Raw genomic sequence first — 18,836 nt, 5'->3', positions numbered from 1 at the left:
GTATACTCATTATTTAAATTCTGTTTATTTTGAACAAAAAAGTTATAGTGTACCTTTAATCTTGAAATATCCCTTATAAATATGTCACATTTTAAAAATTTCTGCAATATAGCATGGTTTTCTAATAATTTATTATCTATTGCCATTGTTTACTAATGGACCCCAAGTTAAGAAATAAGTCAGAGTAAAGTTTTAATTATGTATGTAATTCCTAGTAGTAGATTTCCCAAGCTGCCATTTGTGAGAAATTCAAAATAGAATTTCTAGAATTTACAGTATATCACACATATATTTATTTAGAGTTTTTGAACCAGAGACACAATGTTACATCATTGACATGTCATATTTATTGGCAGTATTCATTTTCAATGTGTGATAAGCACTCACTTGATTATGTTTCCACAGGTTTATAAGTAAATCAAGTATACAGAGACAGCTATTAGATACATATGATACTGTCATGCAGCACATACAAGTTAAGCTTAACATTAAAAACACGTAATTAACAGAAGCAGGGTTAGGGTTAGTCCCAAGTACTTACTGTAAAAGCTCATTTTAGCTCATTTAAAAAATACAGCATAGCAATAGATCAGAAACAGGCATAATTGTAGATTATGTAACAGTGTTAGCAGAAATCATGAAATATACGTACTTTTCTTCTTGATCAGCCAAGACATGTCTGGTATCAAAATGTTACAGTTTAGGACTGTGCTGGAGCTAACAGAAATCTGTTTCATCCATAATATTCATAAATACATGCCAAAATCATCATATAATTGTTTCATTAACATTCATTCATTTCTTTTCAGTAATCACTTTATCCTGGTCATGGGTCACAGTGGATCCAAAGCTCATCCCATGAACAACATGTGAAGCAGGAGTGAATATGAACGCTAAATGATATGCCAGTCCATTGCAGGGAAGCATGCACACATACTCACACACTCATTCACACCAAAAAGCTATCCAGAATAGCCAATGGTGTGTTTTGGGGAGGTAGGAGGACATGGGAGAACCCAGAGTAAACCCAAGCAGACATGGAGAAAACATGCAAAACTCTACACTCTCTACACTGAGATCAGGATTGAACCGAGGACAAGGATATCCCAAAATTCACATAAAAATGCGTGGATAGAAACATAGCTATTATGAAGAACCTTATGTAGTTTGAGGTAGAGAGTTAAGGAAAAGATTTACACTTGTAGCTCCAGTGCAAAACCTAAAAAGCAAACTCAGACCCAAAACATGTCAAAACACCTATATTTGCTAGAAATGTTTAAAGTTTTAAATGTTTATAAATGTTTAAATTTTAAATGCCACTCATCTAGGGAGTTTATGCTTCCTCTGGGTTGCTACATTATAGTGCAGCAACACGTAGCTGGATAGTCAACTGCCTTGACCTTTAATTCATTACCATAAACAAAGTAAACATAGTCTTTTTCATTCCACTTGTATGTCACCTTAGTGATGGGAATCAGCTCAACACTTTGTTGCTGGAACACAGAAAGGTCAGAAAATTCTAAATTAGTCCCCACATAAACAAGAATTAAGTGAAATGTATTTTTACACAATCAGGACTACAATTTGAATCCATTCATTCATGTAGAACAAATGATGGCAGGTTCATACAGTCACATGAAAAGGTTATTGGTGATACTGTAAATCTATAGGTAGATCTCTCAGACATGCAATGCACTCAAGTCGACATAAAACTGTTAGTGGAATAAAACATTCTGCAAGGAAGAGTGAGGAAAAAAACTAGCAAAGCAAAAAATTTTATAAAAAATAAATAAAGCTTGTTGCTGGTTAGAAAAAACTGTAACATCTGTCAATAAACCATCGGTTAAAGACTTTAAGTAGTGTCTAACAGGGTGTCCAAATTTTTTTCATATGACTGTATGTTGCCAGGCATAAATGAATGTTAACCTGCTGTATGATGCGTGATGCCTTGGAAAATTTGCTGTGATGCTCCATGACCATTCTTTCAGATGCTTGAGCCACATTATGTTCTGGGAATCCACTCAAAGGATACACCTGTGATAAACATAACAGCAATGATAAAAGATCCTGTGCATTTCAGCATTTACACTGCCAGGCATGAATCTAAACTATTATTCAAAGGGGAACCTACCATATTATTCAAAAGTAGTAGTAATAATAATAATAACAACTTTTCTCTCACCATGAACTTGGTATCTTTGATGAGCTTCTTCCCAGTAATTGTCTCCAGTTTATCTTTTTGCAGACCACTTGACTGTTCCACAATATAATCATCAACGTTGTTTTTCCTGATGCCAAAAAATGGCCAAAAAATGGTGTTATATTTAATGACTAGATTTTAGTTAATTTCTGTGTTAAAATGTGAATGATTTACCATTCCACTATAAGCTTGATATACGTTAATAAATTCTGCTTCCCTTTGCAGGTATCACATACAGTTGTTCCCTGACCTGAACAACCAGGGCACCTATAAAAAAAATGGAATAAAACACAGCACCAGGTCCATATATGATTATTGCCTTGGCTTGAAGCAACAGGATCTTCACACAGTGTCACAGTTTAGTGCTGGTGGGTCTAGAATGACTTGCAGTGTAAGAAAGATTCAAAGTGTAATTTTGGTCATTTTCTCATTGGGTAGAGAACGACCATACTCTAGATCATTTAATGTAGACAATCACTGAGTAAAACTGACACTGCATGGATAACACATCTGATCTGCACAAAACATGTGTATTAGATATGTTAGCCTCATTGCACAAAGTGGTAACTAAAAGGGTTAGTGAGTCAGCTGTAGTGTGAAAACTTACTTCACTTTGCCTGTGCCATTGCATTTTTCACAGACTTGTTCTTCAGCAACTTTCCCAGAGCCTCTGCACATACTGCACTGTCTCTGCAATAAGACATTTGGCAGAATAAAAGACTATGATTTGGAGAATAGATAGGTTTTTTTAAGGCAACATATTTTTATATAGCTTTACATGCCACAGATACTACTGGTGGCTGTGTCATCCAATGACTGCCATTTTGCTGCCATGGCTTGGCTCCACCTGTCTAGGCACTGCAGATCAATACAAAGTTAATCTGACTGATCACCTTTATCCTATGAAACATGTCTATCTTAAAGGGCATGGTCTTTTCTACGATGAACCCTCCACAGGGCTATATGTATAATCTATACAGTATATTAGAGGTGTAATGCAACGCCATTATCAGTATCTGTATCTGCTCTACCACACACTGTGTGGAACTTTCTGGTAAACTTTCTATATTCTGTCTAATGTGGCTGAGTAAATTGAGTCAAAATGGGGTCTTTTCAGTAGCATTTCATCATAATAACCATATGATTTTTCTGAGAAGATTTCCTTTTAATAATGATAGAGAACACTCTCTTAAGAAAGATGAAAAACATGCACAACGAATATACAAGTTTTACAATAAAAACAATCAATTAAATAATGATTTTAGAAGAGGCCCATAGAGATACATAGCTCTATGCACCACATGCAATCTCCGAGAGCTATACAGAGCAACAGCTCAAATAATAAAAGCATATTTCCTTTGTTTGTACAGAAAGACTAGGGGACTACAGGCATTCGAACACTAAGTTTTTCCAGATGTTCCTCAGAGATGTTCTGCATTGATTAGCTTAAGTTCAGCTGACTGAGAAGACTGTTACAGAGAGTGCTGCCTCATTCTTCTTCTTGCACAGCCTACAGAGATGGTTGGTGTATTTGAAAATCAAACATTAATCCAAAAAGGATATTAAGTTCTATATTAGATCTATCTCTAGTATTTCGATATTTAGTTAACAAAAGGTGGTTCTATAAAGAAATAATTAATACAGCGGAACTGACATTTCAGACACAATATGGTCTAATATTTTGTTTGTCAATGATGATAGCTCCTAAAGAAGCCACAGCTGGATAGACCATTGCATGTTGCCATGCACTGCACAGACTGACTGATAGCCAGGCTTGAGGAGTAACGGAAAACATAACGTAAAGTATAATATATAAAACCTGAAATCACTTACAGTTTTGGATCCACAACACTTGGTACACTGACATTTTCCTGAGGCAGAGCATTGGTCACATGGCTAGAAAGGAAATTTTAAAAAATATGGATAATGAGTAAAAAATGTTATAAAACCACTCATAAATTACAGATTAAACAATTTTTTGCAGTTGGATTAAATTCTCAGTGCAAACTAGTGCTACACAGATGTCCCTTATTAAAACAGAAAATTGTATATTGGAGTAAAAAATATATTTGGTGTGAATTAAGGAAAAAGTTAAAATAAAGAAATTTAGCCCACAAGATACAAACAAAAACAACAGTTTTGCTAATTAGTATAGTCATTAGTTAATATATACCTTGACTGATGCTGTGCAGGGCACTTCGACATCCTCAGTGGAGTTTGTAAACATGGCTGGCACTTGAACCGGGACTTCCCATGGATTAGGAGCAATCTGTGCATAGGTGTTCAACGGCTGACCTATCATTACACAGTTACTGCAATAAGAAAAAAATTTATGGAAGCATATATATAGTGCCCTCCACTAATATTGGCACCCTTGGTGAATATGAGCAAAGAGGGCTGTGAAAAATTGTCTTTATTGTTTAACCTTTTGATATTTTATTAAAATAATTCACAACAGTACTCTGCTCTCATGAATATCAAACAATTGCAAACAAAACACAGGTTTATCCAAAAAAAAAATCTTTGTTAAATATAGGTGTGCAACAATTATTGGCACCCTTAGAAGAGGCCCATAGAGATACATAGCTCTATGCACCACATGCAATCTCCGAGAGCTAAGGGTGCAACAATTATTGGCACCCTTTTGGTCAATACTTTATGCTACCTCCCTTTGGCAATATAACAGTTCTGAGTTTTATCCTATAATGCCTGATGAGGTTGGAGAATACATGGCAAGGGGTCTGAGACCGTTCCTCCATACAGAATCTCTCCAGATCCTTCACATTTCGAGGTCCACGCTGGTGGACTCTCCTCTTCAGTTCACCCCACAGGTTTTCTATGGGTTGCAAGTCAGGGGACTGTGGTGGCCATGACACGACTTTGATTTTGTGATCAGTAAACCATTTTTGTGTTGATTTTGATGTATGTTTTGGATAATTGTCCTGCTGGAAGATGCAACCACGGCCCATTTTAAGCTTTCTGGCAGAGGCGGTCAGGTTTTCATTTAATATCTGTTGATACTTGATGGTGTTCATGATGTCATGTATCCTAACAAAATGTCCAGGTCCTCTGGCAGAAAAACAGCCCCAAAACATTAAAGAGCCACCACCATATTTAACTGTGGATATGAGGAACTTTTCCATATGGCTACCTCTCTGTGTGCGCCAAAACCACCTCTGGTGTTTATTGCCGAAAAGCTCTATTTTGGTTTCGTCTGACCATAGAACCGGATCCCATTTGAAGTTCCAGTAGTGTCTGGCAACCTGAAGATGCTTAAGTTTGGTTTTGGATGAGAGTAGAGACTTTTTTCTTGAAACCCTTCCAAACAACTTGTGGTGATGTAGGTGACTTCGGATTGTAGTTTTGGAGCCTTTCTGACCCCAAGATGCAACTAACTTTTGCAAATCTCCAGCTGCGATCCGTGGAGATTTTTTTGGCCACTTAAACCATCCTCTTCACAGTGCGTTGAGACAATATAGACACACGTCCAATTCCAGGTTGATTCATAACATTTCCAGTTGACTGGAACTTCTTAATTATTGCCCTGATGGTGGAAATGGGCATTTTCTGTGCTTGTGCTATTTTCTTATAGCCACTTCCCATTTTGTGAAGCTCAACAACCTTTTGCCACACATCACAGCTATATTCCTTGGTCTTACCCATTGTTATGAATGACTAGGGAATTTGGCCTATTACCTCATAGTTGTACCTCTGTGAAACCGGAAGTCATAGTTGAACAATTTCCTGTTCCTAGTCATCAAGGTGTACCAAAAAACTTTTAAATATCAATGGGGAAATACTTCAAATATATTTTTCTCATATGGATTCATAGGGGTGCCAATAACTGTTGCACACCTATATTTAACAAAAAAAAATTTTGGTTAAACTTGTGTTGTGTTTGCAATTGTTTGATAACCATAAGAGCAGAGAATTTGTGTGATTTTTTTTAACAGAAAGGTTAAACAATAAAGACAATTTTTCGCAGCCTTCTTTGCTCATGTTTACCAAGGGTGCCAATATTAGTGGAGGGCAATGTAAATGACTGTAAAGACCTATCTGATTCTTTTATTACCCTCATAAGGCTTGGTGGCCCACTCCGTTTTTCTGGATTCCGTGTAAGTCTCTAGGCGATACTGTGAAGGTGAACAAATGCGTCAGCCAAAATGGGACTGAAACACATCCTCTGTTTCGATGCTATTTTCATCACACCTTTGTCAACAGCTCTTCACCACTAAGAAGTGCTTAATCTACTAGGGATAAGTTTAACTGTCTAATTGTCTTGATAATTAGCTAGTTTGCTAATTTGTAAGTCTGCTAGCTAAGCAGCATAAAAAAATAATCACATTCATCAAGGGTTATGAATAGTTGGATACATAAAACCTAATTTACATAGCAAAACAAATATACTTTTGAAGTATTTTGTAAATTACTACCTACTGAATATATATTTTTTCCTCCTGCTTAACAGTTTAGATTTCTTGCACCTCCAATAGTCATCTAACAAGTATTATAAGCCCTTCAGATATGAATGAGGATTCAACCAAGGGAAATGGCAAGGGATAGTCGACGAGGGTATGTTTGAAACAGTATTGCTATGAAGCCATTATATTCAACTATTCCAAGGCATTATATTACACTATATCCATCCACAGGAACTCATTCAACAGCCAATGATATCACCAGTAGGATTTGAAATTGTGCTCACTTGCTGGACATAACATAAGAACCAGTACACTAGGAAGTGAACACTATCGCTCTTGTCTTCTGTAGGAAACTCTTGTTGTACACTACAGTGCATGTACATACAGTATAACCCAAGCTTGTTTTTTTTGTATAACATTTCACGAGAGAGAATGTGTGTGATTGCAGTTACTCGGTAGGTGTTGAACTGTTCCATATTGGTGATCACACCATCTGTAGCTGGACCAGTCGAATAACAGCAATTGCTGTTTGCAAAGTTGTGAAAAGCCTCTTGGGCCTCTTCCTTGGTAAGAGCAGGAATACTGAAACAAAAGAAGAGAGAGACAACATCTAATCCCTTTAACTTGAGATTATCTTTTAAAAAACAGATACTTCTCAAAAATACAGACTCAAAGATGGTCAGGTTAAATCCTTCTTAAAACATTGCCATTTTGCCCTACAATACTACAACCTGGCTTAGTAGATAGCACGTTTGCCTTGCACCTCCAGGAATGTGTGTGAGTCTGTGCGATTGTGCCCTGAGATGGGTTGGCAACAGGGCTACAGTGTACCCCAACTTGTGCCTCGAGTCCCCTGGGATAGGCTCCAGGTTTCCCGGGACCCTGTGTAGGCTAAGCGGTACAGAAAATGGATGGATGGATGGATACTGAAACCCACATGTTTACCTGAGTATATATGAGTATCTCAGCAAAATCTCATCTCTTTATTTGTCTGATTCCATTTCTTCTAAAGAAATGTCCCATTCTGAACTCCTTTGGGATTGTAGTACGTGGATGTGCCTTGCCCCTTTAGAAAGGTGGTAATAAGCCTATAGAACTCTAAATCCATGCCATCCATGGTCCTATGGTCACTACAATGGCTGCCACATGTAATTTTATAGTGTTACACTATATCCATACACAGGGACTCATCCAACTGAAAAATGATATCACCAATGGGATTTGAAATTGCAATCACTTGGTACAATAACTCTCGTGTCTTCTGTCCTAATAATCAGTCACTTCTGGAATGCCCACAGCTCCTGCAAGCTTAGGTGGAACACCAATATAGCTGCAGTCATTAGTCCTAGTGTCCTCAACTGATGCTGATACCACATGTGATGGTCTGGCTGAATCCGATTGGCAAAGTAACTGCAGGTCATGCTGTTCATTGGCATGAGCCTATATTCACTGGGGTGATGGGGTGATACTTGCACTTGTGAGCTGGTTGAAAACGGTAGCTCAGATGGTAGGTCATTATAATCATGGAAAAGCCTTCCAGAAGTAGCTGTAAATATAGCTTCCTCATGTTCAACTGAGATGGGGCATGAAGTATGACTAGCCACTGACCTATACAGAGGGTTTTGTTGACAAGTACAAGTCTCCAAGTTACAGGGTCAGCTGGATCACTGATATCAGTTCAACCATGTCTGTCATGCTTGCCACCATGTAGTTGATCTAGAGAGTTACTCAGACTAGGCTTACTGTTGGAAACAGTCAGGCCTGGCAATGACCAACAAGCACATTAAAAAAATACATGCGTTTATATGATGATATGAAAAAGGTTGTCCCTAAATGAAGGAATCATACCTCCAGTCCTGTGCTGGCTGTGAATCAGGAGTTGGCATTGGTTGGATAGGTGGAGGAGGAAGAAACCCACCTTTCAAAATATAACATCACAAGTGTGTACAAGATTTGTACTATTAACAGTAGATTAGACATGGGTCTCTATATAAGAAACAAGCTGAAGAAGAAGTACTGTATTAGCCCACTGACACGCTACTATATATCTACTGGCAAATACATTAAGGCAAGCCATAATCAAACCCTTTGATATTTCTGTTTTTGCACACATTTCATTTCTTGACACAATGGCCTGTTGTCCCCAAAGGTCATGTATATAGTGTGACATTAGAGGCTCAGTAAATAATAAGGCATTACACAAGAGTGGGTAAGTGGTCATCATAAGAGCAATATACCTATACATCAGCCAAATAAAACTCCTTTCAAAAATCATTTTATTATTATTTATTTTTCATTTCATTCCAATATTTAATTATTTAAGCTCTTACCGCCAATTCCGTCAAATCCAGGCACTGGGTTCGGTGGGGTCTGCATCCCATATAACAGGGGCTGCGTTAGGGGGGGCCCCATTCCATGCACTGGGGCATACATAGCTGTAGTAAACACAGTGGAATTTTTTAAATTAGCATGATAAACATTGTGTCACATCTTTCACATTGGAGATTAACCCAAATATATTTCTGATTACTGGTGATGATTGTAATCACAGGTTAAAACTTTGATGAAACACTATTAAGTATAATGCATTAATTAAATATTTGTAGTTAAAGGCTCAAGCTCAGTAGAGGCCACAGTTATGGCTCTGATGCATTCCGAGTGGGTTAACACTCAGCTGTTCACGACTGTAGATATTAATGTTTCCACTCTTAAGGCTGATTTGTGGTTACGTCTGAAGAGGGTTCCAACACCTTCAAAACATCAGAAAACCATTATGGAGAGGAACTGCCCAATAGCATTATGTGAAATGGGGCAGAAAAGGGGCAGGTATTAGCCAATCTCTCCTGCTCAGTTACATTTTTCTTATCACAAGTAAATGTTGACTAGTAGTGAATTTATCAGTATAGCTCAATATCACCACCTACTTTATTGGTGACCCAACCAGCTCCTACATAGGCATTTTTAAACCATTAATTGGATATATGGCATATTTAGAAAAACACTGTCATTATCTTTTTGGTAGTTGAAAGTACTTTAGTGTGCATAGAATGGCAAAATGAAGAAAATATTCATTTTCACATTTTCCCGAGTTGCGTGGACTAAGCCCAGGATTAAACAATGCTTGAGTAACTGTACTTTTCTTTTTATTATAATTAAGCATTATGTTGGTGTATTTACTTGTTACTTGAGTAATATAAAATTTAATACATATACTCTTAATTATGTTTCCAAGAAAAAAAAAATATTTTTCGCTCCTTACATTTTTACTTGGAGCTTAAAAGTACTTGTGAAAAGTCTCCTCTTCTGTCATCCAGCCTATGACTGTACATTGTACAACAATTCAAACAGCCTATGCCATGGTAGGCTAAAATTCCTGTCTGTCATTTTGAATTTCCTGTAAAACCTACTTCAAACTCGTCCTAGATAGTTCATCCAATTTTGATGAAATTCGTAAGAGATCATCTTCAGAGCATGCAGACAAAAAGTTATCAAGAGCTTTTTGATAAAAGAAACCATTCTCAAATAATGTTCAGACGAATTCGATGGCGAATTCACGCAAAAACAGATGTGAGGCCAAATCTCCGTAATGCATTAGCGTATTCAGACCAAACTTAGTACCTGTCATTGGCGTCAAAATTATAATGCAATTTCAAAAAATGCTAATTGTTTTTGATTACTTTTGCCCATTGTCATGAGACTGGTCTTCGTAGATTCAAAGATACCAATTACACCATATAACTTTTGAACCATAAGGGCTAGAAACAAGACAATTCGAATGCACCCTCCGATGTCATTTTCCGCCATGAAAATTTTTCTGCAATTTTGAATTTTCAATCTCCTCCTAGGCAGTTTATTCTTTATCAATTTAGATAATCTAGTAATTGATAGGTAGTCAGCATTTTGCTCAAAGTCTGTAATTTCTGTGGTTAAATCTGGAATTTTTTTAATGCAGATGACAAATGAGGCAGAACTTAGACCCGCTATAATGCTGGAAAGCATATCTCCCTTGACAAATGGTGGTATTTTAAAAATGCTTCCGATATCTTCTGGCTGGTCGATTATCTTCATTAACGTCCTGCGAGTCTGATTACTCCTGACTCTTAGCAAATTCTGGATTTTTCAAAATATCACATATTTTTGGTTTGTATTCCCATATCTAATTCCTGATTCATAGACAAACCAGCCCATTGTAAAACCGCAGATATTAATTCACCATTCAGATCTGTGCCATGTTTTTTTTTTTTTTTTTTTACCCTATTGTATATGCTGAGATATTAATTTACTTACATATCTACCTAATGACCCATACAGGGAGGACAAAAGAGACAAGTTTTAATATTAGATAATTTTTTATTTGGCATAAATTTACAATCAGAAATTGTGACGTGACTTGTTAAAAAGACTTATTTTACCTAGGCCTCTATTAGGCTAAGTCATATAAAAATATTCATTTATCACATTGCAATCTTATAATTACTTTTTGTTTAATAAAATCATTCCGGTCAGCAAGCATGCATGCATGCATGCAACAAAAATAACGCAAAAAAATAACGATGTGTACCTAACAACGATGTGTTATTTATTATTTATTTATTTATTTATTGTTTAATTTAGATTTTAGAAAAAAATCATAAAGACTACTAGATAAATGAGGGTCAGCTTTCTACAAAGCAAATAAGAAAGATGTAGACGTGAATATTTATTTATTTATTAAGTTTTAAACCTACCTTGGCTGTTGTAATCGTGAGCCGAGAACGGATGGAAAAAATGTTAAGAAGAATCCAGGAGAAATTAAATGTGAAGAATGACGAGACCAAACCCAGCCATATAACTTCTCCCGCCCCCTGCTTCCCGCCCCCCTCCCCGCTCCCTGCTTCCTGCCCCCCTCCACTTCCCGCCAAATACCACCCACATAACTCTTCCCTCCCCCCCCACGTGATTCATGTAGAGGACGACACCTATATACTATACAAAAACAAGTAGGCATGGGTGTGAGGCAGCGCAGAAACTCAAAGGAAGAGATGATAATTACCCGTCTTAGAATAGGTCATGCTGGCTTAAATCTAGCATTCAACAGAATAGGAGAACACCCCACTGGACTTGGCACACACTGCAGTACACAAGAGACGGTAAAACACATTCCGTTAGACTGCAAGAGATATGATAAGGAAAGAACTGAGATAGAGATGCAAATTGGAAAGCAAAACATGACACTAGAGAACCTGCTGGGGAAAACATCTGGCAAAATGCACCACCCCTTAATAAACTATCTAAAAAATACTGGGATAAGTGAGAGACTTTAGTACTCTAGTAGGAATATCTAGTATATAGTTATTTATCTCTTTCTTTTCTTTTATTTATTTATTGTTTATTATTATTATTATTATTATTACTTTTTTTCCATTTTATTTTATTTTTTCTGCCAATCTACTGCCCACACTCCAGTCCAGTAGGCGGCGGTAATGTACCTTTAGTTGATTTGCCAACCGCCATTAAAAAAAAGAAGATGATGATTCATGTAGACTTCACTTCTAGGAAGGTTTGTGTGGGTGATCTGAGTTAGAGAGGAAGTACTGCGATTTTTGGTAATTAGTATCCAATAAATGCATAGATTTTCCAAATATTTATATAACATACTGACATGCGTATGTAGTATTTATATATAGTTACATCAATGTTGTTTAAAAAAATAAAATAAATAAAATCCACTAATATTTAAGGATTAATGTGGCCAATTAGAATCACCTGCCTTGTTAACACACCATGGTTAAAGACCGTGTTGCTGTTGTTTTGAATTAATATTTATTATGTTCTTAAACTTGTAAGTTAGTCAAGGGCAATCATTAATGTCATCTTTATGACTTTCAGATAGGACAAGACAGGAGACTATCAGTGATTGTCAGCTCACTGCACAATGGGTTAATGGATTAGCAGCAGCATGTTTGTTGTCTTAGAAAATCCCTTGCAAATAAGCGAAAATTAAATTAAGTGCAATTAAATGAATCTTAATGTTTACAATTCGTATGCCCCCCCAGCACTTATTTAAATACACATTAATAAATATATTCAACTTAAAATTGACTTTTGCTATGCGCTTATTTACGGCAGTGGATTTATAAATACATTTCTAATAAACTGAAAAGAATGTCAAGTATTTTGTCTGTCATTTCCTGCATGTTGGCCTTGTGTATAGTCTTCAGGTCGTTGTTTCATGTTCTAAGTTGTTTTTTAACTATGTATAAAGTGTTCCCTAATACTGTGAATTTAAACACTATGGGATATGTACAGTATGTGGGTAGACAAACGGAATTTGTGAACTCAAGTCATCCATGACCCCGATTTTCTTTCTAAGCATTTCAATGTCGTCAGACTTTTTTTTTTTTACTTTTTGTTTTATTACTACAGGGACTTTTTTCTTTCTCTTACTTTGTAACACGTCCAAATACATTATATTTTAATGGGTATAATGGACTATGTGTCATTATTTTATAATAGTGACGTTTCCATTTGTAGCGAGGAGAAGCATAAATATTTATTAAATTAAAAAAAAGCTAAATTTGTTGCTGAATGAATGAATTAATAAATAAATCCTGTTAATTTACGCAAAATCGCGCTAATGCACAACACACTGTGAAACTTTTATAATATAATGAATCTAATCCCACATAGCGCTCTATTAAATATAAAGAAGTGTGCCTAAGCCATTATTTCATACCCGATGTAGTGCGCTAATGTAGGAAATTAGAAGGCGTTTGGAAGCCGTTCGGTTTCACCAACTTCCGGTGTTTGGGGTTGATTTCCCAGCATTCCGCGCTTTACTTCCTCCTCTTCTACCTTCTGTCTTTTCGTGAAGACAGATTGAACGGTGAGTGGAACGAGGAAATCTGTTTCCATCAAGTTATCCTGATTCAGGTTTAAACTCATCACTTTGCAGAATCATCCCAAGATGTCCTAAGATTATACACGTTCAGATATTTCGGTTCAAGATGTTAAATAATTTTGGGTATTTTGTATATAAAAAAAAGTAGCACTAGCAGACATGGCGGCTAGTGTGGAGTTGGCGCTGTTTAAATATGCACAGTTATGTAGCGCGAATATGTATTATTTAAACGTGGCTTCAAGTAGTTATCAAGTCGTTAACTCTTAAATTAATTATATATACTTATGTAATTGTAATGTCACAAGTTGGAAAGTGGCATCAGCGCATGCTAGTGCTAGCGATGTTCATGCTAAACGGCTAATAACTGCATGTACAGCTCTATTGAGTCTTGTTTGGTTTCTCAGTTATAAATAGAGTGATGATTATTTAACGTCTTTTTTTCTGATCTGTTTTCCTCCTACAACTGTAATTGTAGAATGGAGTTGGTGTTTATGTGAGAAGTGTTAAGCTGTTAATGCTAGCTAAGTAGCTCTAGTGAGAGACAGTACTTGACTTTCTACGCCTATTTTTTTTCTGTTTAATATTTAAGAAGCGTTCTTTAGTTACAGTCTACAGTGTCGGGCTTAAAAAAATTGGGCATGTTGATATTCAAATATTGAGTTATTTTATAGTACTTCAGGGTACTTTACTCAGATTTCTAAAAGTCCCGGATTTAAAGGCATTCTTTTGCAAGGAAATATTTGTGTAATGTTCATATATAAATAAAACACACGCACACTACCGGTCAAATATTTAGACACTAGTTCTTGTATTTTTATTTTTCTCCTGCATTTTCGAATAATAAAGTCATCAAAACTCTGGAGTAACACACATGTAACTATGGGAATTATGTTGTGATAAAAAAAAAAAAAAACCCAAAATAATTTATTATTTTAGCATCTTAAGAGTAGACCCCCTTTTGCCTAGAATTTCCAGAAATGTATTCTTGGCAATTTTTTCAGCCGATTTCTTAAGGAATCTCCCTGAGATGTTTTTTAAACAGTATTAAAGGACTTCCCACCTATGCTGGACACTTGTCGGCTGCATTTTGGAATGTTTTGCTCCAAGTCATCCATATAAAAATATATTCTTTTTGTAAATAAAATGTTAGTTTTCTAATGAATGTTGGCACGATTATATTTTTGTCTACAGCACAGATTTCAAACATTTAATCATACACCTTCGGATCAAAAGATTTTTAAGGTTATGAGAAACATTTCAGTCAAGTGTGTGTAAAGCAGTACACACCGGTAGCGTGTTTGTAATATGTATAGTTATATAGTATGTATGTATGTATGTGGTGTTTAGTTTTTAATGAAATGTTTTTGTTGCAGCCATCATGGCCGCCCTCAGACCCCTTACCAAGCCTAAGATCGTCAAAAAAAGGACTAAGAAGTTCATCAGGCATCAGTCAGACCGCTATGTAAAGATCAGGGTAAGAAGTGCTATATATTTTCTGCAGTGGGAGGCTGTTATGAATGTCAATGATTGCTGTTATTGACAGATGTTTGGTAGGGCCAACGTCTGGATAATCTGCTCCAATATCAGCTTGAATTGATTTGAACATGTTTCTATCCGTGTTTGTCAGGGCTAATATCACAAGTAGTTCTGTAGTGTGAATAATGAGCATATTGGAAACAGTAAGGAGTATTTGAGGACATATTTGAATATATATATATAAAAGTGGTCTGATAAACTTATTATTTGTCTATTCAAAGGCAAAAAAAAAAGAGACCAACCCAATCCTGCACATCCCAAAAAAAATAATTCCATGTTCTGTAGCATGTGTGTTTACACGACAACAATGTACTAAAAATGTAAAAGTTTTTCTTTGAATTTTTTTAATGTTTCTCGTACGACGGCGTTGTGAAAATGATCCCCGTTCACACGGACCTGTGCAAACTATGAACTGCGTGTTACGCATGCCAGGCCAGTAGTTGGTGATGTTACTTTGTAAAGAAACATTACGTACCTGCGCACATAAGCATTCACGTCAATGTGTCCGCTATATTGATCTGGGAAAGACTGCCCTGTAAATAAATACAAGTAGACGGAGGAGCTGTGGGTTTCCTGGATAAAAAGCACAATAACGGTTACATTTCTCAAATTATTTCAATGCTTTATGATCTACGTGGAGTACAAAAAAACAGTTCGGTGTCCAGTTAGAATCTTGATAGTTAGACTTGGAAAATTATTCATTGTCATAAGGAATTGAAATTAACAGAACTCTGTTAACAAAGCTCATTCATTTTTAAATACTGAAAAAAATCGAAATAGTGCATATTTAAGTACTAATAATTGACCATCGTTGCACCAAAATGAACAAAATCGGCAAATACAAATAAAATACTGAGACACTGGCAGTCAGTCTGCTTTCTTTCTTTTATTAGCAATAAAAGGATACAGATATACTCTCAAACAGACAATTATAAAGGTAATTATAAGTTTTGAATATTCCTCGTCAGTGTAGATGTGGGTTAATAATGTGGTTTATGTAACGAATGCGTCTCCGCTGGTCATAGAAGTGATGCAGTAAATCTACACTTTGCTGGAGAAGCATCAATAAACTCGCGATCTTGAGCAGCACAAACACAGTCCTGTAATCCATCACTGTAGTTTTGAATGTCTCGCGCGTTGTTCTGAAGTACTCGCATGCATGCCTATATACTGAACACATAATACGCATGGCCATGACGTCATCGTTTTCACAAATTTGCGTTTTTGTACGTTTACACGGAGATGATAACGGCATCATTTTCAAAAACTTGCCCTTTGTGACCTGTTTTCAAAAGTTTGCGTTTTCAGGCCCCGAACAGCAAAAAAGTTTTTAGTTGAAAACGTTGTGTAAACGGCCCCCAAGTCATTTACAGAATCTATTCCGACACATTTTCTAAACTGTTTAGAAAACCACGTGACCCACGCGTCACTTGATGTCTTATGGCACACCTTCAGATTTATCGTTATGCATCAGTTTTTTTATTAATATTAAAAACGGTATGTGTGTCTCGAATGTGACATTGTTCATTAAATTAAACCACACTTCTTTGGAATCAGCAGCTTGAGGTGTGTGGTTTGGGGGTTTTTTTTATTATTATTATTTCTTTTTCAAAAAAATTTATATGCATCTCAGCTAGTGAAAGATGAATGTACTTGTATGTTGTGCCTGTTGAAATGTATTTGTATATATTTCCTTGTCTAAAACATTAGAGGATATTTCAGTTTCCAAAACATGATCATTTTAAACGCTAAACACTGACCCACTCCTTCTGCAGCGCAACTGGAGGAAGCCACGAGGTATTGATAACAGGGTCCGCAGGCGCTTCAAGGGCCAGATGCTGATGCCCAACATCGGTTATGGTAGCAACAAGAAGACCAAGCACATGCTGCCGTCTGGCTTCAAGAAGTTCTTGGTGCACAACGTCAAAGAGCTCGAAGTCCTTCTAATGAGCAACAAGTAAGAGCTTTTAATGCTGCTGTTCTTAGAGGCTTGGGGTGATAAGATATCTCTCAGTATATAATATTGTAAACCCCCCCCCCCCCAGCTGCCGCATTTAAAATGTGTGACCTTTACAGGAAAACATGCCTGTTCTTGTGTTTGGTAATTTCCCGTAACACTACAGATGTATTAGATAAAATTCGCCTGAAATCACCATGTGACTAAATGCGGTCTCCCGACGTAAAAGCAGAGACGCTTCAGAAAACTAATGTGGGAGTGAATTTGAAAATGATCCAAATTCCTGCTTGTAAGTGAAAAGGAACACCTTTGTACTAGGTGAATGAATACAGAAAAATAAAATCGCTCACTAAATAAATACAATGAATGAATGGGGTGAGGAAATTGACGCTGTACATGCTCTGAAACTTACTGTTGATTATTTAACTAGCTGATGATAATGGTTTCCTTCACACACTGCACACCCGGCACGCTAATATGATTAGTTTGAGATTAAGTAGCAGTCATCATTGCTCAGGAGTAAGGCCATTGCAGTACAAACATGCAAGTAATTCATTCACAAATTTCCGTTAGTAAAAATGTTGCTTCGGTGTTCTGCTACAATAATGTAATTTGATAACTGTATGTACCGTTCCTTACAAAATGTTAAATAATCGTGACTGAGAATTGAGATCTCAGTTCTAAGTCTGTCTGGCATTTCATCAAGCATCATGCAGTCCTGCTGAAGTGAATGCTTACCACGTAATCGTTGGCAATATAGAAAGGTCCAAATTTATGAAAGTTTAACAAATGAACCAGACCTAAACAAAGTACTGGCTGTTTTTGCCCGGCCCAGATTCTTGTTGTATGCAGTGTGAATGTGCAAGCTTATTCATCTATAAACACTGGATCAGCAGTATGTTGAGTTCTCTAAAACTAATAATAAGTATGCAGGTGTAGTATACTGTGATCTGAGGAAACTTTTTAACTGTCTTATGTTTATGGTAATTCAAAGCTTAAAATGCATCAAGACCTTGGTCAGCCCAGCTTTCCTCTCCAGCTGTACCTGCTGAATTCACCCATGTTCTAGTCAGGTATTGAATATGGAGAGAGAGAGTGCTGCAGAGGAGATACCCATTCCACCTCAAGCTCTGCCCATAGCCTGCAGGTGGAAGATAATCTGCAACAGATCTCCAGCATTCATTTGATTCTCCGTGTCTAGTAATTAACTTTTGCTGCATTGCTTGCAATGGAATGCATTTAATAAGAACTATTGTATAAAAGAAAAACAGGCAGTATAAGGGGTCTGTAGTGCAGTCAAGTTCTTGAGATATTATAGAACTTTGCAGTTGTGTGCTTGTCTTAATTTCTTTGTCTGTGTGTTACCTTTGTAGGAGCTACTGTGCAGAGATTGCCCACAACGTCTCCTCAAAGAACAGGAAGGTGATTGTGGAGCGAGCGGCTCAGTTGGCCATCAAGGTCACAAACCCGAACGCAAGACTCCGCAGCGAAGAGAACGAATAATCTGGAAATATGGTCTTTTCAATAAAGCTTAAAATCATAAAAACCAGTCCGTGTGTCTTGTAATTTTCTTAAATGTGTTATAAATGTTTGCTGTCTTTCCCATCTGCTGTTTGCAGTTAAACTCATACTAAACTGACATTTACAACTTGCTATGTATTGCTGTTGTAGATGGCTCTAGTTTGCCCCTTTGTGGGTGTTGTGCAACTTTGTGCTTGTGCCAGCATGTTTAGCTTCCTGTGTAATGTGTGCATTTTTACTGTCTTGTGTAATCTTGTTAGGCTTTGTTGAATCGTAACCAATTTTTATAAAGCTGAGAATCTCAATTCAGATTTTATCAGT

The 18,836-nt window shown here is 36.7% G+C and overlaps 2 protein-coding genes across 2 annotated transcripts; one reads left to right on the top strand and one right to left on the bottom strand.

The window, feature by feature from the left end:
• Positions 1–11,459, bottom strand: LOC128625306 (protein SSUH2 homolog). The gene is made up of 12 exons (XM_053653507.1): positions 11,349–11,459; positions 8,952–9,056; positions 8,470–8,539; positions 7,074–7,203; positions 6,273–6,333; positions 4,374–4,495; positions 4,034–4,096; positions 2,808–2,890; positions 2,375–2,467; positions 2,183–2,288; positions 1,927–2,034; positions 1–1,493 (listed from the first exon to the last, which is right to left on the bottom strand). The coding sequence occupies exons 2-12, from the start codon at positions 9,052–9,054 to the stop codon at positions 1,353–1,355; spliced, it is 1,080 nt and encodes a 359-aa protein (XP_053509482.1). The 5' UTR covers positions 9,055–9,056; positions 11,349–11,459; the 3' UTR covers positions 1–1,352.
• A 1,657-nt stretch (positions 11,460–13,116) lies between these two features.
• On the top strand, positions 13,117–18,543 carry rpl32 (ribosomal protein L32). The gene is made up of 4 exons (XM_053653123.1): positions 13,117–13,486; positions 14,875–14,975; positions 16,813–16,994; positions 18,368–18,543. Exons 2-4 carry the CDS (start codon positions 14,880–14,882, stop codon positions 18,495–18,497), a joined length of 408 nt encoding a protein of 135 aa, XP_053509098.1. The 5' UTR covers positions 13,117–13,486; positions 14,875–14,879; the 3' UTR covers positions 18,498–18,543.
• The last annotated feature ends 293 nt before the right edge of the window (positions 18,544–18,836 follow it).

The sequence above is a fragment of the Ictalurus furcatus genome, chromosome 21 (assembly GCF_023375685.1).
Source record: "Ictalurus furcatus strain D&B chromosome 21, Billie_1.0, whole genome shotgun sequence".
NCBI classification, from domain to species: Eukaryota; Metazoa; Chordata; class Actinopteri; order Siluriformes; family Ictaluridae; genus Ictalurus; species Ictalurus furcatus.
The sequence above is the reverse complement of the archived record's forward strand: the minus strand, read 5'-3'. Positions and strand labels throughout refer to the sequence as shown.